This window comes from Topomyia yanbarensis, chromosome 1, assembly GCF_030247195.1.
Source record: "Topomyia yanbarensis strain Yona2022 chromosome 1, ASM3024719v1, whole genome shotgun sequence".
In the NCBI taxonomy this organism is placed as follows: Eukaryota; Metazoa; Arthropoda; class Insecta; order Diptera; family Culicidae; genus Topomyia; species Topomyia yanbarensis.
Window position 1 is genome coordinate 6,711,511 of NC_080670.1, and position 18,918 is coordinate 6,730,428.

Here is an 18,918-nt window from a genome sequence, read left to right on the forward strand (position 1 = left end):
AGTTGCCGGGAACGGCAGCAGTCAGTTCCGTTGTGCACAAGCACAGTAGGCCGGCCATTCTCAACCGTCTTCGTTGGGAAGGTGACGATTATGCAATTACAACCCAGCGCTAGCTCTGGTGTGGCCCCTTGTTGGGACGGTTGCTGTAGTTAAAGTTGTCTGTAATTTGATCGTTTTAGCTATCGCATGACCTATAATCGGACTCCCATCTTGATCGGGTTGCTTTTCGTATCGCTTTTGCTGGGTGCTGCTGTTAAAGTGTGCCGATTGTGGTACTTGTCGGGTCGCGCGTGCTCTCTCGTGCCAACGGCTGCTGGTGGGAACGCAGGAAGTATTATGTTGTAATTGACACATTTTAGAGGAAGCCTGCTTGCTCGGCTTCTGCTTGGTTGAAGCGTGGAGCACTTTCATTTGTCGCCGAAAGGCACTTGACGGATTGTTTGATTTATTCCTGGATGAACCAGTCCCCGCAGATTGACAAATTCTTAATATCTTCTTGGTTTTACGCTACACATCGATATCAATTTTTTAATTAGTTTGTTGCGTTAGCGTGATGATTTCATTTCAAATCTCTTAAAACTATGGTTTTATTTAAATCTTACATTATTGTAAATTAGATTTATAGATCGATATAGACAATATATTTAAAATCGAGAGTCAGAATGGCCTACTCCAGTACTGAACAGGTTAGCAATAATTACTACACCGGCTCGTAAGCTTGCAGTTTTTTTTCTTTTATTACAGCCTTCGTGTTGCACTTGTATTATACACCCTGTAAAAACAACTGCTGTTTTGAGGTTTTGTTGTTTCACGCGACCCAAAAACCGTTAAAGTAAATAACGAAAGCATTCGTTTTTTTTTTCGTTATTGGTTTTCACTATAGTAGGCTGCTTGGGTTGTTTATCTTTTTTTCAGTTTGTACTTCTTCGGCTCTGGTAGATCGGCTTACCTGACCATAGGAACGTGAGTTACTTGTGTGGTTGTCAGTTACTGTTAGTGTATGAATGATTTATCTAACCTGCATCAGTTGACCTCAATTAATTCCGTTACATCCCTATCGCTTGTATTGGTTTTGTGTACCTAAAAGGAAGACCAGCTTGTCTATTCATTGATTGATTTTCCGCAACAACTTGACTCACATTCTCTCAGCTGTTTCAACTTTCAAGCTGTCTAGTTTTGTTTTTGTCACGATTTTTAAATGCCATTTGCTATTACTGTAACGACACGACCACTAGCAAGTTGTGGGCTCCAGAAGGGTACCCCGTTCGATTGTGCGGGGGACAACCAGTCATTGACGATGAGGTCACCTACAACCGTGAGACCAGTCATCCCGTCGATATATCAATACTGACCATGTATCGCGTGTAAACAATGACAACACTAATGCGGCCAGCAATGTGTGCGGTCTCGGTTGGTTTGAAAGAATATCGCAAGTGTTCTCCCGACACCGGTGTCGCGATAACCGGTTCTTCGATCAGTTAGCGCAGGACTAGACCACCTCCGTGTAACAGATTCGGTTTTCGAAAATTCCAAACTCATTTTGTGAAAACTTGACATACTTGGATCTTGTTTTCAAATTGTTTCTAGGGTAATTAATGAAAAGGATTTAAAAGCCGACTGTCAGAATAGACTAACCGATTAAAGTGTACTGTGCCCAAAGTCCTTATATAGGAAGGTCCTAGCATGCGTCAAAACGAAAACTGCCTCTGTGCTCGTATGTATGACGCTTTCTAAGGGCGCATTGTAGCGTCTACGTCATCAATACCATGTTTTATAGGCTGTCTCTGTTCACTACCACTAACGGCCAATTTCTTCACTGCATGAAAACCGGTTTTTAGGTTGCTGGTGACCAATTATCCGAAAACCGCTTTTCAACGAAAACCGCTTTTCATCCAGGTGAAGAAATTGGCCGTAACAGTTTTGACGCATGCTAGGACCTTGTTTAGAGGGACTCTGTACTGTGCCAATTGAATTGGCAATATAAATTATTCTAGATTTGATCATGAGAGAAAAAATTTCTTTATAGTGCTTTTTGCTCTGACTCATGACTGAGACTGATATGAAAAAACTGAACCAATCTATCATACTTCCTATAAGCCGTTTGACAGATTTTGCGCCCCTGGCCTGCGGGTAATTAGCAAACATTTACTCTATTATATATGCATATATAATCATCAGCAGGACTGATCGTGTGTTCTTAGTAATAAGCAAATAACAGCAATTACCTCGGATGCTGTATAGTCGTGACGAATAAACACGCATGTATGTGCCTGCAAACAATGACGCATCAAGGCTGGAATTATAATGTGGAAGAATTCCACGATCGATGGCCGTCCCGGTAAATGATGAAATCGGCGGCTACAAAGCATATCATTTGAAAATTTTTCTTCAGTTTAGAGTGCTCAGTAGTAGAGTCACGGTTCCACCGACTACTGCCATGGAGCGTGGGAAAATTAAGATCATCTTACTTGTTAAGTAGGCGTCCGTGCTTTCGCAGTTTGCAGATACCGCAATTAATAGTCTAATATACTTTTGCATATAAAAAAATCAAAATGATCCATAAATAAGTAGAAAACGGTAACAGAAATGACACGTGGGAGTTTGATATTCCTACACACACAGCGTGGTCTCAGCATATGTAAGAATAGGAAGGAATGTTTTAATATATTTTCCTGGAAGATATGGATCAGGGCAGACCTTCCAAAACCCAAACCCTTATGTGAGCGACCGAAAATAAAACTCAGAAGAACAGGACATGCTTCGTTAAACCTACTTTAAATATATTGTAACTTAAAATTTGGATATAAACTTTAAGCGGAAAAGCAGGAAGAGTCTCTCCGATGTAAGAGCAGGAAAAAACTCTTTAGCATAAAAACCGGACAAGAATACACGTTTTATACGGTGTTTATACGGATTTTCCTGCTCTCAAACTATTTGTGTTTATCCTATTTTCAAACTGGAGCCTCATCGACTTTTTCGGGGGAAACGTTTTAAGCGATTCTTATGCTTTGATTGATCATGAAAGCATGTATTTTATATCCATTTTTATATTCTAATATAATTAAAACAAGTTTTACGAAGCATGTTCTGTCCTTGCGACGTTTATTTTCAGTCGCTCGTATTGATTCGATAGAACTTTCACTTCCTAAATAGATGGGCAAATTCTACAATGCTTGAAATAAACAGCTACTGTGTTCAATTAAATTTTTACTAGTTTTGTATTTCGACAACACCAGCTTCTTTCCGAGGCAACGGTATAAAGAGAGTGGGAGGATGAAAAATGCTAAAAGGTCGTCGATATTTATTCGGTTAAGAAGTATTTCGATGCAAGCCGCAAATTTAACCGTATTTCGATTATGATTTGGGTTGCAGTAGCTGTTTTCGGATTCCGGATGGCGTGAAAATTAACCAGTACATCTATCTGGCGTTTTCACAGTAGAAAGTTTTGCCATGGATCGAAAACTAGTTTTCAGACGTTAAAATTTGTTTTACCTAAGATTCAGCACCATCACACGGGTTAAACAGCGTGCAAACGTACTTGACACCTATTTTGGACCAAGAAAATGGGGTCTCCTTCATCTCCGGATATCACTCCACTCGAATTGGCAAGGTGGAGTATCGTTAAGAGAGTCACCAATGCTAAACTAAAACGAAATAAGGGTGCTCTAATAACGGCGAGCACGAATATTCCCGAAGAAACCGTGCGAGTCAGCTACTCCAGAGGCCCTTGACAACTATCGCAAAAAATCAAGTCAAAGGCTTCCATTTCGAATAATTTTAAAGGTACTAAATCTGAACTGAGCAAGAAATAATTCGTCAAAGTTTCCGAATTTGTTTTTTTATGAAATTAAGAAAATATTAAAAAATCATCAGAAGACCTTTTTATGGAGCCACCCTGTAACTACCCACAAAAATTGTATGCGTCCGTCTCGCCATCTGCACGCTAATAGCGGAAAGTGTTTCCCACATTTCAATTTGGCGCACAGTGAGACGAGATGAAACAGCCGGACATAGGGCGCGATGAAAGCAGCCACGAGTTGCAAGTCATGCGAGTCCCGTTAAAGGGATTGAGAGAATTGCTTGCCGCGGCCATTGCGGATAAGTTTTCCACCGCATTTTTATTCCTGTGCAATGATCCGCACTAGACCTGCTGTCTAGTTTCAACACGAACCTATACTGTGTGACGATTGTGCTTGCTAGACACAAAAAAGTTACTGTGTTAGCGACAGCAACAACGTCCGGTTTGCACGGTTCACCTGGATGATACGAAGAGCCACGCTGCGGAAGCGCGATTGACCAAAACTCGCTGCGAATGACAAGGAATCTTTCACAGATCCTCTTGGAGAACAACTTTTCGTTTCGAGAAAAACTACTGATTCGGCAACAGACAACATTATACCAGAAATTTCGGAATATATTTTCTGCTTCCGATACAATCCACGTGTACAATCTGTAGAATCCAATTGAAAATTTGTTTGCTACCATGTAACGCCTCCCGTGATAAGGCCTTTTCATTTTTAGAAAACCGCCATGACATACTATTTTCTACCGAGCGATATAATTCGTTTAGCTCTTGCGGTGAGACAATGGAATTTTTCTAACGGCCTCAATCATTTCAGATACACTCTTCGCATCTAATAATGCCGCCAGAGGAGACTGCTGCTGCTGCTAAGTCGTGATCTATTGCTTGCTAATGAGCTTACTACAGGCTGTTTTTGTCCCGCGGCGATTCGCACCATTCTCAACCGTAACAATATCTGTATAAGAAACAACCGGTAATTGTTATTGTTCCTTTAGCACTAACCGATCGGTTGGTCGCGCTTAATTAGCAATCGATTATTGGTTTCCAGTTTGCTGGTCAATACAACGCAAGTGACCGCCACAGACAAACATATTTGGCATAGTTTTCATTGTCAGTTTATTTGGGCAATTGAACCTGATTCTTGCTCAGCTCTGCGCCTTTTTCAAGTTGATACACGTCCGTCAATTTCAGAATATTAAAAAAATAAGAATTTCGAAAGTTTCTTCATTTATTGCCAATTTTTATGCTAGTTTGGATTTATCTTTAAACTGACCCAAGTTGGTTCCACAACAAACGATATATTAAAAATTTAAAACTTCCAGGCGTATCTCGTGAAGTGGAAGTTCCAAAACCTCTCTAATATCGAGGTCCTTGATAATCAATTTGCCAACTTCTGATTAAAAACGCTTTAGCAATTGATTACAGTGGGACCTGATAATAAGTCCAATCGGAAATGAGTCGGAATTCTGGCTGTATATAAGTGTATAGGTAGAGGTTTCTCCACTAGCTGGGTTTCGTATATTAACCTGCCTGGCAGACCCTAAATGACAGGGCGGCCTAGGTGTGTCCACCGAGAATTTCGGATTTCTGTATATAAACAAACAATAAAACTGATTTTTACCGTATTTATTTACTTCGACCCCCCTGTTGCTACTGCTGTAGGAATACGATTCCAAGATGTTATTTAATCCCGTGGAGAAATCAGCACAAATGCTCACGTTCGGCTTCACCGGTATATTGCATGTTTGCAATGTGCTTGATCACTCTACCCGTTAATGGATAAGTAATTTTACGACAGATTGAACTAAAAAGGATATCCTATAGCCTCACTAATTCAATCCAATTCGTGCCTAAGATGTTCAAGCCAATGTTAGGGAATACAACACGACACAAACCTCTTTTTGTAATGTTACCGATCTCTTGCGCTGCATGATGGGTTTACTCCTCCAAAATTGGTTGGAAATTATTGTAACGTCCAGTTGAGGTTTCTCATGAGGAGCCGGGCTTCCGTTGCATCGTCTAATTTTCCGGCATCGTCGTCGAATCCAACTTGTTTACATTATCTTAACACCGATGCGATACTATTATATGGTAAAATATACAGAAATAAAACATAAACATATTTAACGTAACATACTCAAATTTATAGTATGCTTTACCGTGCAGTCTCCAAAACCGTCGGTCTCATATACAAATGTGCCCTAACTGGTGCAATGTCCGCTTGTCTGTGCGACGACACTTCAAGCGCACAGGTCTCTAATGAAATTAGTTGCGCATTTGATCGGAGCCGACACGTTCGGATTCGTGTTCTATTGTTTTCGAAAGCTTTCGAGCGTTGCAGTCACTCAATTAGCGCGGGTCCGCGGTATCCGTAAAAGGAGTACACTCGGACAAGCTAAGCTACGAAAGCAGGTACAAGCCAGCAAATAGATCACGACCAGGAGGCAAGATCTTGATTGTAGGTATTTATACGAACCACCATACCGTCGTTCGGTACCGCGCTTTAGTCAGCTCAGCATTCCTCTTGGATGGTTTTGTAAAAAAGAAAGGTTATGTTGGATGCACCATACGAGCACGAGACAACTGACACGATTATGTAAGCACTCGGTCTCTGGCACTTATCGGTCGAGACGGATCTGAATAATAAAGACAGAAAGAAAAATGTAACAATAAACAACAGAACGCATTTGTATTCATCTTCCCGGAAGACTTCGAATGTCAGCGTGGTTGCTGTGATCGCATCAGCAAACCGGCAAACGGGGGACAACTTTCGATTTCGTCGCTAGTTTACAATCACAACCGAGATGGCGCTAGTAGCTGTAGGGTTTCGCAGAAACCGCAAACCGCTGCATTTACTGTAAGTTGTACTTTTTTCTTCTTTATCTTCTCTCTCGCAACGAATGGGAGGTACGTTAGTATACTTTGGCACCGTCAATTTTCGCTCGACCGGTGACTTATGCCGTTGGCGCACTTTCGTCGTTATTTTACAACGGCGCACGCATGAGCTGGTGATGTCAGTCAGCCAATGATGCGTGTTAATGACGAAGGGAAGAAACATCAACGCGATCATCTGCGCGGTGGTGCAGTTTATCCAACGGAGCGGATAGATGATTAATGTGATGGGCGATTGGAAATCAATTATGTAGCGACGATTTTTCTTGAAAAGAGCGATACTAGCAATGAATGATGTCAACTGTGAATAATTCCAGATTTGGTTTTAATATGTTTAAAATGATTGTATTTTTGCATTTCACAAAAAAACGTTGATAGAGTATGTATTCTGTGGTCTTATTAGATCTACGGGGGTTATACGGATATTTTCCAATTTTTCTGCCGAATGAAACTTTAACCATAGTCACCTATACAGCTAAAAATTTGCACGAAGATTATACTGAAATATTTTTTAAAGTGCATTGTAAGAATGTGAAAAATAGGCTTCTTTTTCTTTGTGACTTCTATCATCATTTTAAGGTTGAAACCTACTTGATTGTCATCTTTACGCAGAAACGATACCTAGTGAGCGCTAGATATTTGGTAATGAAAGTTTACGTATAAACTGTCAATTCTAGAAAATTTTCAAAGTTTATTACACATTTTTTAAGAAAAACTGCGAACAGTGCAGAATATTGTTATGCTTCAAAAAGGTAATGAGATTGATCCTCTTAATGAAAGAATAATATTATTTGATTTCATAACCCGTACCAAAACTCATTGTAAAGAGTTGCGTTACAGTGCCCTGTCAGAGCTGATAGGGCACTAGCATAAACGTTCGGCGTAGAGAGGAAGAAACGTAGAAGTAAAGTTTTTCACATAAAATATTGCGATTGAATGATTAGCAAATCTGGAGCGTTACATTACATAATATCTAACAGAAACGTGAAACGGAGAAAATCGCGTGCAAAAATCTCCTTGCAACTTTTAAATTTATTTAACAATTAAAGCGCACAAAAGGCTATAAATTCTATTATCACCTCTGCATTTACTCATTGCAGGATCGTATAAGCATATTACATGTTTTTCGCGAAGATAATAGGGAGATAATTGATAACTATTATTTTATTACATTTTGTCGATCACTTTTGCTATTATGCTGTTTTACATATGTGATCTTGGCAACACCGTTTGTAGATGGCACATTTTACTGTGACGTTTTGAGAGACGGGCTTGTAGTTGTGATATATTTCATGTGCTGTATTGCAACCAAAAGTGTAGATATGAGCTTTAGCATTGGAAAAATATGCTACAGTCGACTTGGAAAAACATCACAACGCAAAACATCACATCTACACAATATTAGCAAAACTTTGGTATACTATATGTGACATTTTGACTTGAGATTAAATTAACATACAAAGAGTTATTATTTTTCTCTATTATTTGTGGACGATAAAGAGTCAATGCTTGGCTTTTATTTGGCATAATTAATTCAGTTTGTTTACATTTGATAGATATGACGTTTTGAATAAACGGTATAGAAATGATCCGTACTTTAGCATGTCAAGTAACTTTTTTGGAAATAGCCAATGAAACAGGGCAGCGCACGTACGAATTAAAGCTTTATATAAAGAAAACTGGAATTTATAATTAAAGTACTTGCAATTTGGCTTCTGACATTTTCTAAATGGTGTTACGAAGATTTTCATGCTAATGGAGCTACCGTGAGTAAAATACATAAAATTATAATTAAAATCTGCTTAAAACTAAATGGTTTAAGCAATTAGTATTGTCACAGTATCGATTGAATTGTTGATACATTAGGCCAGATTTGCAAAAGAATTTTTAACCTTCCGGAAGTCGCGCAAATGGCTCACTGAACGAGCACCCGCTGGCACCCCAAGACGATTTTGCTAGATTTTCAAAGCAGCATGCACTCAGTGCAGTAGCGCAACTGCCGGAAGGTTAACGGCGAGTCCGAACGAAAATCAAAATTTATGACCGCATCGGATTCCAGCTTTCAGAATGCCTTCTGAATCCTCAAAAGATAACTTCGAAACACACGGTAAATGAATCTAGTGCAATGTAGGACGTGTTTACGGCGGATACACTTTTCTTGTGTAGGCGTGGACGAAAGGGTGGCAAACGTAGATTGGTATTGTTTTCAGTGTGTTATTTGGTCAGCAGCCAACAGTTCCGAAGCCACAGAAAATGCGATCGAAAAAGACACCGAAAACGATGCTGGGTCTAATCGGGGAGCCGAATCCATCCTGGATCCAACCGAGCAGCAGTTGGAGGTGGAACAGCTCACGAGAGTGAAACGAGCAGATCGGTGTAGAATCTGCCGTTTCAAAAAGGTAGCGTTAGCAGTGTTTGCGCCTTAGCTAAAGGCAATATTAAAAGTGCTCGAATCATTTATCTAGTTAATGGGTGGTGGGTATTGAGGAGGAAAGTGGGTGAAACAGAGGTGAACAGGAAACCTAGTACAGAAGATAAATAATAACGGGAAAACTGTAATAGGGAAAATAAAAATCAAGAGAGAACCGGAAACTCTGAAATTGAAAACCGGAAACCCTTGAGTGATAGAAGAAAGAAGAATTAGTTAAAAGGATAAGTTTCTTGGTCGGTCAGGAGAATCAACTCGATCTTTCCCTTTTGGACCGCCGAGTAGAAAAGTTAGATGAACAGTTGTAAAAAGCAGTGAGGAAAATCATAGTATAATTGAAGTACGTGTGCAGTTAAAAAGTGAAAAAGGAATATAATGTTTTAAAATTGGTTTGATTTCAGATTAAAAATATAATTAAAATGCTTTACAAAAAATCGTGAGTCATGCAGTGAAATGTATTTTAAAAAAAGTAAATATATTTAAAACTAATAAAACCTACGGATTAATTTAAATAAAATTATTCTAGAGAGCAGTAAGGTTAAAAAAGTGAGTCGTTAGAAAAAATAGACTGTGAGAGGAGTTGTGATAATAACAGGTAAATGTGTAGCAATGAAATCGTGTGTCAGGTTCTTATGCAGTTTGTATTTTATACAGCCACATTCCGGTGGCGAAGCCATCTTGGGGTTTTACCGCTGCGGGATCGAAACCCGGAAAATCGAGCGAGTGCGATTTTGATCATTTTCCGTCCGTGCAGGATCAAATCGCCAGTGGTATCCGGCTTAGGTTGCCCTGGGTGTACCTATCGCCTCGTGGTTGCGTACCACTATAGGTATATTCGGAGAGCGTTGGTCATCGGTTAAAGTTACTCGGCCCACGGGCATCACACGCTACACGTGATAGCCAGATTCGTGGCATGGTCCTCTAGGGGAAAGACTACCAACGCCAGAGTAATCAGCCCGGCTCACGTCCCGAAATCGGAGGCCCTCCGTATGATACCACCCCGTTAGCTCAGCTCGGCAAGGAAATCACGCCGATAGGCATCGAGCGTTCGATCACAACCCAGAATACCCCACCGTAAGTGAATTTCCACCATCATCGCAACTCACTACCGTTTGCTACCTGTGGGCGAACATTGTCGACGCATCGTTAGCAGCAACTGTCGGTCTCGCAGAGATCGGCTTTCTCGTCGGCCAGCATCGTGGTAGCTAAACCACCCAGAAGGGGGTGGTCGGCAGGTACCGAATCGTCGTCTTCAAATCCTGTAAGTACGCGAACCTTTGACATACACCATAACACCAGCTACGAGTAGGGAAATCTTGTTTGTTAACAAGTAGGGGAAGAGAAAAGGATTTAGGGAAGTAGGAAGACTCACGTAGAACAAACACAAAAGGGGAGTGACGTCACGAGCAGGGACTGGGTAACAGTTAGCTCTTGCAGGAGGCAGAGCAGGGGATTGTAAATAACCTTTTGAAAAAAAAACAAACGAAGTCTCGCCAATTTTTAAATTTATTAAAACGTACTTTTCATTTTCATTAGTATTTAATTCTTTTTTTATTTACCTTCAATAAACTAGTATTTTCCTCTAAGTAATTTCTTTTAATTAAAATCAATTGGATGAACAACTAGAAAGATAGAATCAGTAAGTGATTGGGAGCATTTGGGAAGTTATTGGGATTGGACTTGGGGAACATTGTTTGTGTCGTTGGGAAGGAAGTTGAGGTGGTTTTTTCGTTGGTGGGTCAAGACATCGCTAGCTGGGCATTTTTGACCGGAGTTCTTGGCAGACGACTCCGTCGTCTGGCGCGAAGCCGAGAATTTAAGGACCCCTAACCTGAGCCCCCTTACAAGAGATAGAATTCCTGAAGAAGCGAATCGCACAAGAGTTGGTATAGAATAAGTGATTGAAGGAAGAGCGGGAGATATAGGAGATGTAACTCCAAGCACGGCGGGAGATACAGCGGCGTGAGCTACAACAGACAAAGAAACTGCTGGATCAACAGCAAGCTGAGGAACGTGACTTTCAGTTGGAGCTGAGTATGAGTCAAGCTCAAATGAAGCGCACCCCTGAGATCGCAATAAATAACTAAGACGGCGCTGCCGGATATGGTTCAGAAAAAGGAAAGCAGCTGCAAGTGAAGGACTGGTTAAATAAACAGAATCAGTTGCGCGGAGGTTCCCGCGGTGCCTACAAAAAGGCGAACTGACTGTCTGTCGCCATCAAAGACTGTCAAGAGAAACGAGGAGTTGGACACTTTTTGTTTATCGACTGTATATATAAAACAGATTTATATACACGCTCAAATCGTATTGATCAAGCTTCGCACTTATCCCGAGAACCATGCCTGAATCAAATACAAATTAAATACTCCAAGGTCTCATATAAAATAACCGGCATTTTTTGGCTCACAAAGCAATCAAATTATACCCATCTGTATCATCTTGACAGAATGGAGTTTATGAAATTAAAATGGTCTGGCAACGTTACGTTATCGAAGCATACTGTGCTGCCGTCGGCTTTGCTTGTTTATAGGACCATGTTGTTTAAACGCTTTCTTTTTCCGTTATTTTAAATCGCATTATCCATTGAATGAAAAATCATATAACGAAATAGTCTAACATGGCTAGAACGACGACCAGCGCCCTGTGTTAAATTGTTTCCGTAAACGTGGGAAAAAAATTCAGAACCCCAAACATTCATAAAGCATCATATCAGCGCCCTTTCGGTTATTATTCCAGTACCAGAATGAACTAAAAGTACTCCGGAACAAACAGGGAGTTCCTGTATTCTCCTCTCTTTTCTGATAGCAAACCGGAACCAAGATTTAGGTTTATGTTCTAATTTACATTCAAGAGCTTGAAATTACCTATAATTTAATATCAATATCATGAAAATCGAACAAGTCTTTTCTTGCAATCCGGGACGCCATCTGAGGAAAACATACCCACTTTGCGCCCTAACATCTGCAAAATGAACGAATATATCTTAACAAACATTTTTTTACATATTTTGCGTCTTCAAAATAAAAAAAAATAAGCCTTTAACATGGATACTTCTTTTTTCAACCGCGCGCAAAGATTCAGCATAATTTGACCGTTTATATGATAATAATATCAAAAATGATTTATTGTACCGTTATTGCATGATACTATTCTATTCGGGTAGGCTTCATTTTCACCGATAAACTTTTGTGACACCTACTTGATTGGCATCTTTACGCAGAAACGATACGTAGGGGGCGCTGGATGAAAGCTTGCGCGTAAACTGTCAGGAAAATTTTCAAAGTTTATTACGCAATTTAATTCGTATCCCTATGCAACAGTGAAGAAAATTGATCTGCTTCCAAAAGGTAATAAATATTGCTTTTAATGAAAGAATATTATATTTTTTATTTGATTTCAAAACCCGTACCAAAACACACTGTAAAGAGTTGCGTGTTTTAGCATTGCACTGATTTATGCCAAAAAAGAATTTGAATTGATATACTTGTGTATAACTTGGATGGATTGTTTGAATATTTTAAAATCAGATTTATATGAACCCTAAGCTAGAAGTACGGTACATAAATTTTCGAAGGTTTCCTATTTGTTTGATAAAAGTATCTTAACTCTCCGAGTTAATTATTTAATTCGATTAAAGTTTATTCAAAGAAAAATATCTACCGCTGATATGAAAAGTATCGAAATTTTCTATAAAACTTAAAATTACCCTGACTGTATATTTCTTTTGATTCACAATTTTTCAAAACCAGTAACCATCTCCCCATTAATTTCTTCTCCTTCCAGACTGTTCCACCCTCCACCCATCGTGTGTTCGCTGCAACGAGCGCGGTTGCGTCAAATGCTCCGATCTGCTACGGATCGACACCCGCGAATGCGTGGGCGACTGCCCCGGTGGCTATGTTGCCCAGTGGTCCTCAACGTCGGAGTTCATGGGCCGGGTCTGTTACCCGGTAGGTTTCTCCGGTTCCTTTCTAGCCGCCGTGGTTGGAATCGCTGCCGGAGCCGTTCTGTGCATTGCACTCATCATCGCAGCTATGGCCGTTATCCGGCGGAAGCAGAAGCAGAAAAAGTATCGCGAAACCTTCATCGATGAGAACATCGATCGGTTGGAGTTTCTCAAACAGTTGGATGAACTGCGCCCGCAGGCGGAATGTTTTCTGCAAATGCTGAACGACACGCGACGTCAGATTCGAAAGCTCCACCTAGCGGGCGACAGCACTGGTGCTGCCAGTTACCACCCGGTGGTTCGTGACTTGGCTAAAATTCTAATACTGCTCAACAAACCGGTTGAACTAATCAGTTCACCGCCACACGACTGGCAGCGTCTGTACGTGTGGGCAGAGAAGGTTCTCGACCGTTATAAACCAGAACTTACACAGCTGATAGAGTTCCTCCAGCAGCCATCGATTCCATCGTCCGCCTCGGACCCCCGGTTGGGTACCAGCGAACATTCCACTTTCAAGAGCAAATTCAGCGGCAGCTCAACGGGCGCCAACGAAAGTGATACCTCGCCAAACTTGAGCGTCAAGAATCAGCGTAATCTACTACAGCCAGAATCGGCCAACGGTAGGCATCGAGAGCAGAACCATTTCCTCGGTTCGCTCATCAGCCTGCACGAGTTTGACGAACGGTCGTCTACGTCACATGGCACCGGTCACACCGGCAATCCATTCGGGGACACCTTCGATCACGTGCGGTCCTATTTGTCCACATCGGGCATCAACGACAGCTCCCTCTGGCTGCAGGATGAGTTCTTCAAGCTTGGCTTTCGACCGCAGGACGAGATCACGACGGAACTGTAGAAGGCCCGCACCTACTCGGTGACCCATTCTATTCCGAAAGTGCAGGGATGCGAAACGTTGTAAATAGACACCGCGCAATGACCGTGCAGAAGATGAGAGAAGCATAAAAGCGATACAATCACGAAACTAGTCACAACAATTGAATATTTGAATAAGATGTTTTTTCTAATTTAATTTCACTTTTGAGAACATATTTGCGTATAGTGAAGAAACAGGTTAATATATATTATCGATTGGTAATTTTTGAAGAAAGCGTTGATTTATATATAAAATATAAGAATCCGAGAAAATTAGAGAGTTCACAGTTTAAACGAGTCCCAGTGTAAATTGTTTTTTTTTTTTGATTATGCATATTTATCCAAATGTGCCCCAGCCGGGCTTCTCTAGTAGAGAAGTCTTTTCGGCGGTTATTGTATAGTCAACCAAAAGACAATATTGAATAAGTATTTCAACCACCGCTGATTTACATTTGGTAGAATTACGAGCGAGTATAAATATAAATACATATTACAAGAGTAAGATGACGTTTTATTGCTACAGTAAAATTTGAAAGAAATGATTTTCTGAAGAATCTAAGGCATTCGACTGCAACAATTCCGGTCTGACGAAGCGACGCACCATCATCCCCAAGAATAAGAGTGGAACAATCACCGTTAGCCAGCCAAAAACCAAAACTGCAGTATTACCCCGCACCCTTAATTATTGGGTTTCCTTTTTCGCATTTATTATCCATTATCCAACTCAGACCAAAGAATGCGTATTTCCCTGCACACCCAAAATCCTCATCGTCTTCAGCGATTGACCAAGGACGATGAGTCACTGTGACAAGATAGACCTAACAGAGGGTTCGGCACTGATTATCGAATATCCTGCCGTGGGACGGTGATCAGAACCAGGAAAAAGAAGCAACTACACGATTGCGAAATGTCAAATTTCTTCCTAAAATCTTATGTAGTAAATATTAATTTTTCTCTTATAAAGGAAAACAAGATGTACATTGCAGCTGGCAGATGCGCCTGTCGGGAACCTCCTTCTGAGTTCAATTGTACGGACACTCCATCACATTCAGCCGGTCGGTGTTCCGTGGATTAAATGTCAAGATCGGGTCATCCTCGTCAAAACTTTCGTCCTCATCCGACATTGAGGTAGCTGTACTTTGTCCCGTTCGTGGTATGTCTTCCTCCGAGTCCGAAGGATAAAACCGAACGGTGGAGTTTGGGTGGATGACGTAATTAAATTTCTTGAATTTATCGAGGTGGCGCTGTTTAGTCACCTTGGTCAGATCCAGATCGTCCATCGTGATGCGAACTCGTTCTTCAGCCGAGCAGTTCAACTCGATTTGACGTGGCTTGTAAATCACCAAACAGCGAGATTTATCGGGGAAACCCCAACCGCGACCGGTGCTGGCGGTGGTAGTGTTTGCATAATTCACCGGAACTGACGTCACATTATTGATTTCGGTCGAGTTTGTTATTTTGTCGTTTCCGGCAATGAACAGAGCCGTCATATTCGTGGTTTGATCGATTTGAGTGGTAAAATCAAGCCGTTCTCGTGATTTGGGATGCTTTTTTGAAGGGCTCAAACAAATCGCATTAAACGGATCCAGCAGAATCTGAACAGTGGACTTCTGTCGTGGTGAATTGGATTTTTTCCTTGGTGATGTATCAGACTCTACGGTGTTGCTACGGCGTCGAAGCTCCCGCTTTGGAGGTGTCACTTGCTTTGGCTTGGACCGGGTAAATACCTCATCTGGCTCGCTGCTACTGCTGCTCATGTTCCCGTCTTCGTCGGTTTTCTTACGGTGGCTCTGCTCCAAGTAGCTGGTTTCCTGCCAACGAATTTGCTTTTTCTTGGATTTGATCAATGGCCCTTTCTTGACGCGTGAACCACTCTGCAGGGCCTGTTCGAATTCCTGCGACGCACTCGACGCTTTCGAGGACTTTGGACTTTTTCGATTCTTCGCCTTCTTTTTCATTGTCTTCTTGAACACCTTCTTTCGCTTACTACTTTTTCCTACTTCAGCTGGTGGTGTTGGTTTTGCGGGTTGCAATGATAACGTCCGTTCTGCTGAATTGATTATGTCCTGTAAAACATAATTATGAGATATTTAGTTGTTTGGTACTGCAATAAAAACGCACCTGATTTTCTCCGGTTTCGAAGAACGAATCCGATTTAGAAATCTTTCGACTCAGTCCCAAAGCCGGCAGATGTTCCTCATCGATAGCCGGAAAAGTACTGATCGAGTGTAGTTTAGGGTGCATTTGTCCGTTTGTGTTTCGGGTTGCAAGTGTATACTGCTGAATGGTGGTGGTTACACGCAACTTGCTGTAGCTGTTATTTTTGCCACGGTTTGAAAGAATGTATTTCGCCGTGTCGACGGAGAACAGCGAATCTTCATCGTCCTTGCTAGAAACGGTTAGCTGCTGCTTTCGATGGAACCGCATTTTGTCCCCGTCCTCGTTTCGTTCCGACATCACGGTCTCCTGCCCCTGTGTCATCTCCCTAACAATCCCATCAAACTGACTCGACAGCCAGTTCTCTACCTTCTCCTGACTCAGCATGTTAAACTGCTGACTTTGATCCTCTATGCTTGCCATCAGCTTGGACAAGCCGGTTCGTTGCCACTTTCTTTTACGCTTTTTCACCACGACCGAAAGCTGTTTATTCATTTCCTCCCGATTTTCCTGATCGGAATCGTCCCCGTCGCTGGACTCCACTTCGTTAGCCGGCTGGTCGTCGTCACTCAGTTCACCGTAAAGGCAGTCTATATCATCGTTAAACTTGAAATCTTTCGATTCGTCTGTTTTCGAGTATTTCTGAAATAAAAAAAATAACCATGTTCACAAAATGCACATCCATTTGTACAATTTTAAATGTCAGAATCACCACTTCAATCAAGCAAAAAAGCAGACTAAACAATTCTTACCCTAGCCGGTTCACCGGAAAATTTACGATTCCTGTCGCCGGTGTCTTCATGCTGAAACTTTCGTTTGCGATTCTTCAGCTCGAACCATCCACCGACGGTTCGTATGACGTGCAGGATTTTTCTGAAGCACAGCTTTAACTGCTCCTCGATAACTGTCTGACAGTGACGAGGACATTTGAAAACGTTCACCGGAAAGCGCTGGTTGGGCGACAGGAACCGGCCAAGAAAGGCCTGCAAAAGGGTGAAAGGGGAACCAATTCAATCAATGCAGCACAATCGACGCGTCTTACTTCTTCCATCAACGACTTTCATTTCAGCCAATTTTCAACCCAACCAGATCTCAAGCAAAAACATAAAAGCAGTGATTCTGAGCATTTCTGAAACAAAGTCCTTCTTACTTACATCCATAATCGTCCGCCAGATTCCACTTCGCGTTGCGAGAGTATTATCCTCTGGAAGAACTGCCTCCACCCTGACGTTTAATTGAAGAAAAAAAAAACATCAAAATCTAACGGGGAAAGCCCGGCTCCCAGGTATGGCAATCGAAAGAAAAACTTACACAACTGGTTTTTTCGTTGACATTTTCGTTCAATTCTGTTGTACAATAGCAGGGCGGTTGTTATTCTTCGGTTGGGGTTGTAAAATTATCCAAAATACATTCAATTATACACGGTTTGAGCAAGGGAAAATAAAAACACACCAAATGGACGCTTCTTCGAACGTTCGATAAAATCAGTATAATACGTTGAAGTCGTTCAAGTGCGCACGAACAGACAGAAGCAAAGATAGGAAAAACATCGAATAAAATATATAGGGTGCCGCTGTATAGATAAAAGATAATGTTCGATTCGAATTCCTTACCCTTAGGAAATGGATGTGTTGTGTCGTCCTTAGGTTCCGCAATAGTCGAATGAAGATTTTTGTATTTTAACGATTCTAAGGGCCGATTTCTTCACCCCCGCCTAACGCTTAAGCCAGGTTTAAACGTACTGGTGAACGTGGTTTAAAAGTTCAGCAAGGGTGAGGAAATCGGCCCTAAGACATGTTTTCTCAGTCGAGTTCTCAGTGGGTTTCGTTCTTGCCCAAGGTGTAGAATAGAAAAACTCTAGAAAGAGAACTGCGGAGACTCCATTTTGGATCGATTGGATTCGCGTTTAGCTGTCAAAAAACGAATCCAATCGAACATTGCCTATTCGTGATCTAACGCTAGATGTCGACCGCCAGCGGGCACGGAAGTTCAATGATGTTTTTATTTTCATCTGTCAAAACGCATTGGAAAGTAAATTCTGAATTTTTTAAATTCAATCAATATTATAATTAAATGTTATTTCTTCTGATGAAAAGTAATATTGGTGAAGAAAATATGTTTCCTACCTCTGAAAAATATCCAGATGGTAAATTTCTTGTTACTTCACTCACATTTTTTCTTCCGGTTTCAATTTATACTAAAATGAAATTCAGAGATTGAAATTTCGATAGAAAACACGAAGGTGGGCAAAAATCACTGGATTAAAGAGTGTAGTTGTTGGTAGTCGAGGTTATCCACTGATAAGTCCAATTTCTGGATAAACATTTTCCATATCTAAAACAACCAACCTAACCTCAACAATACAAAAATAATTCCGGATCTCAATAATTCGTAATAAAATATTGAGTTCAACTGAATGTTTTGCTGTCAAACGAAAGAACGAGTGTTTTCTTATCACCTGTAATCAAGTTTTTTGTGAAACTATGTGATATTTATTTTAAAACAATTAAAATAGAACAACCATCCTATATCATCAATGCAAGAAAATGTTTTCATCATCTTTTGACTAGTACCAAAAATGAAATCCAGTTGGCGCATCGAGCGAAAAAGTTTCACGTTTGAGAGCCAATCCTTATAACGTTGGACGTGTTACCATGCAATGCCGGGGCATACGTTGCCAAAAATGCTGTTTTTCTCTCCGCAGTTCTCTTACTAGAGTTTTTCTAGTGTAGAAGTAGGAAGATAGGAACAGTTGTGTAATTTGTTTTTTTAATTATCGGTAGGTTAGCCTGAGTGGCATTGTGCAATTCCTATTCCGTA

General features: G+C 41.0%; 2 protein-coding genes across 3 annotated transcripts in view; one reads left to right on the plus strand and one right to left on the minus strand.

Moving 5' to 3' along the window:
• The window catches only part of LOC131676739 (uncharacterized), a 57,616-nt gene extending 43,173 nt beyond the window's left edge, over positions 1 to 14,443 (plus strand). The window contains exon 2 of the mRNA XM_058956013.1: positions 12,906 to 14,443. Coding sequence (XP_058811996.1) covers positions 12,906 to 13,924 — 1,019 coding nt within the window. The 3' untranslated portion in view covers positions 13,925 to 14,443. The remainder of the gene's footprint in view (positions 1 to 12,905) is intronic.
• A 398-nt stretch (positions 14,444 to 14,841) lies between these two features.
• Positions 14,842 to 17,605, minus strand: LOC131676740 (DNA ligase 1-like). 2 transcript variants are annotated; one of them, XM_058956014.1, is made up of 5 exons: positions 17,410 to 17,605; positions 17,253 to 17,322; positions 16,851 to 17,081; positions 16,063 to 16,740; positions 14,842 to 16,007 (listed from the first exon to the last, which is right to left on the minus strand). In XM_058956014.1, exons 1-5 carry the CDS (start codon positions 17,430 to 17,432, stop codon positions 14,964 to 14,966), a joined length of 2,046 nt encoding a protein of 681 aa, XP_058811997.1. In that variant the 5' UTR covers positions 17,433 to 17,605; the 3' UTR covers positions 14,842 to 14,963. The 2 variants fall into 2 exon arrangements, with proteins under 2 accessions (XP_058811997.1, XP_058811998.1); XM_058956015.1 differs by lacking the exon at positions 16,851 to 17,081.
• Positions 17,606 to 18,918: the final 1,313 nt, after the last annotated feature.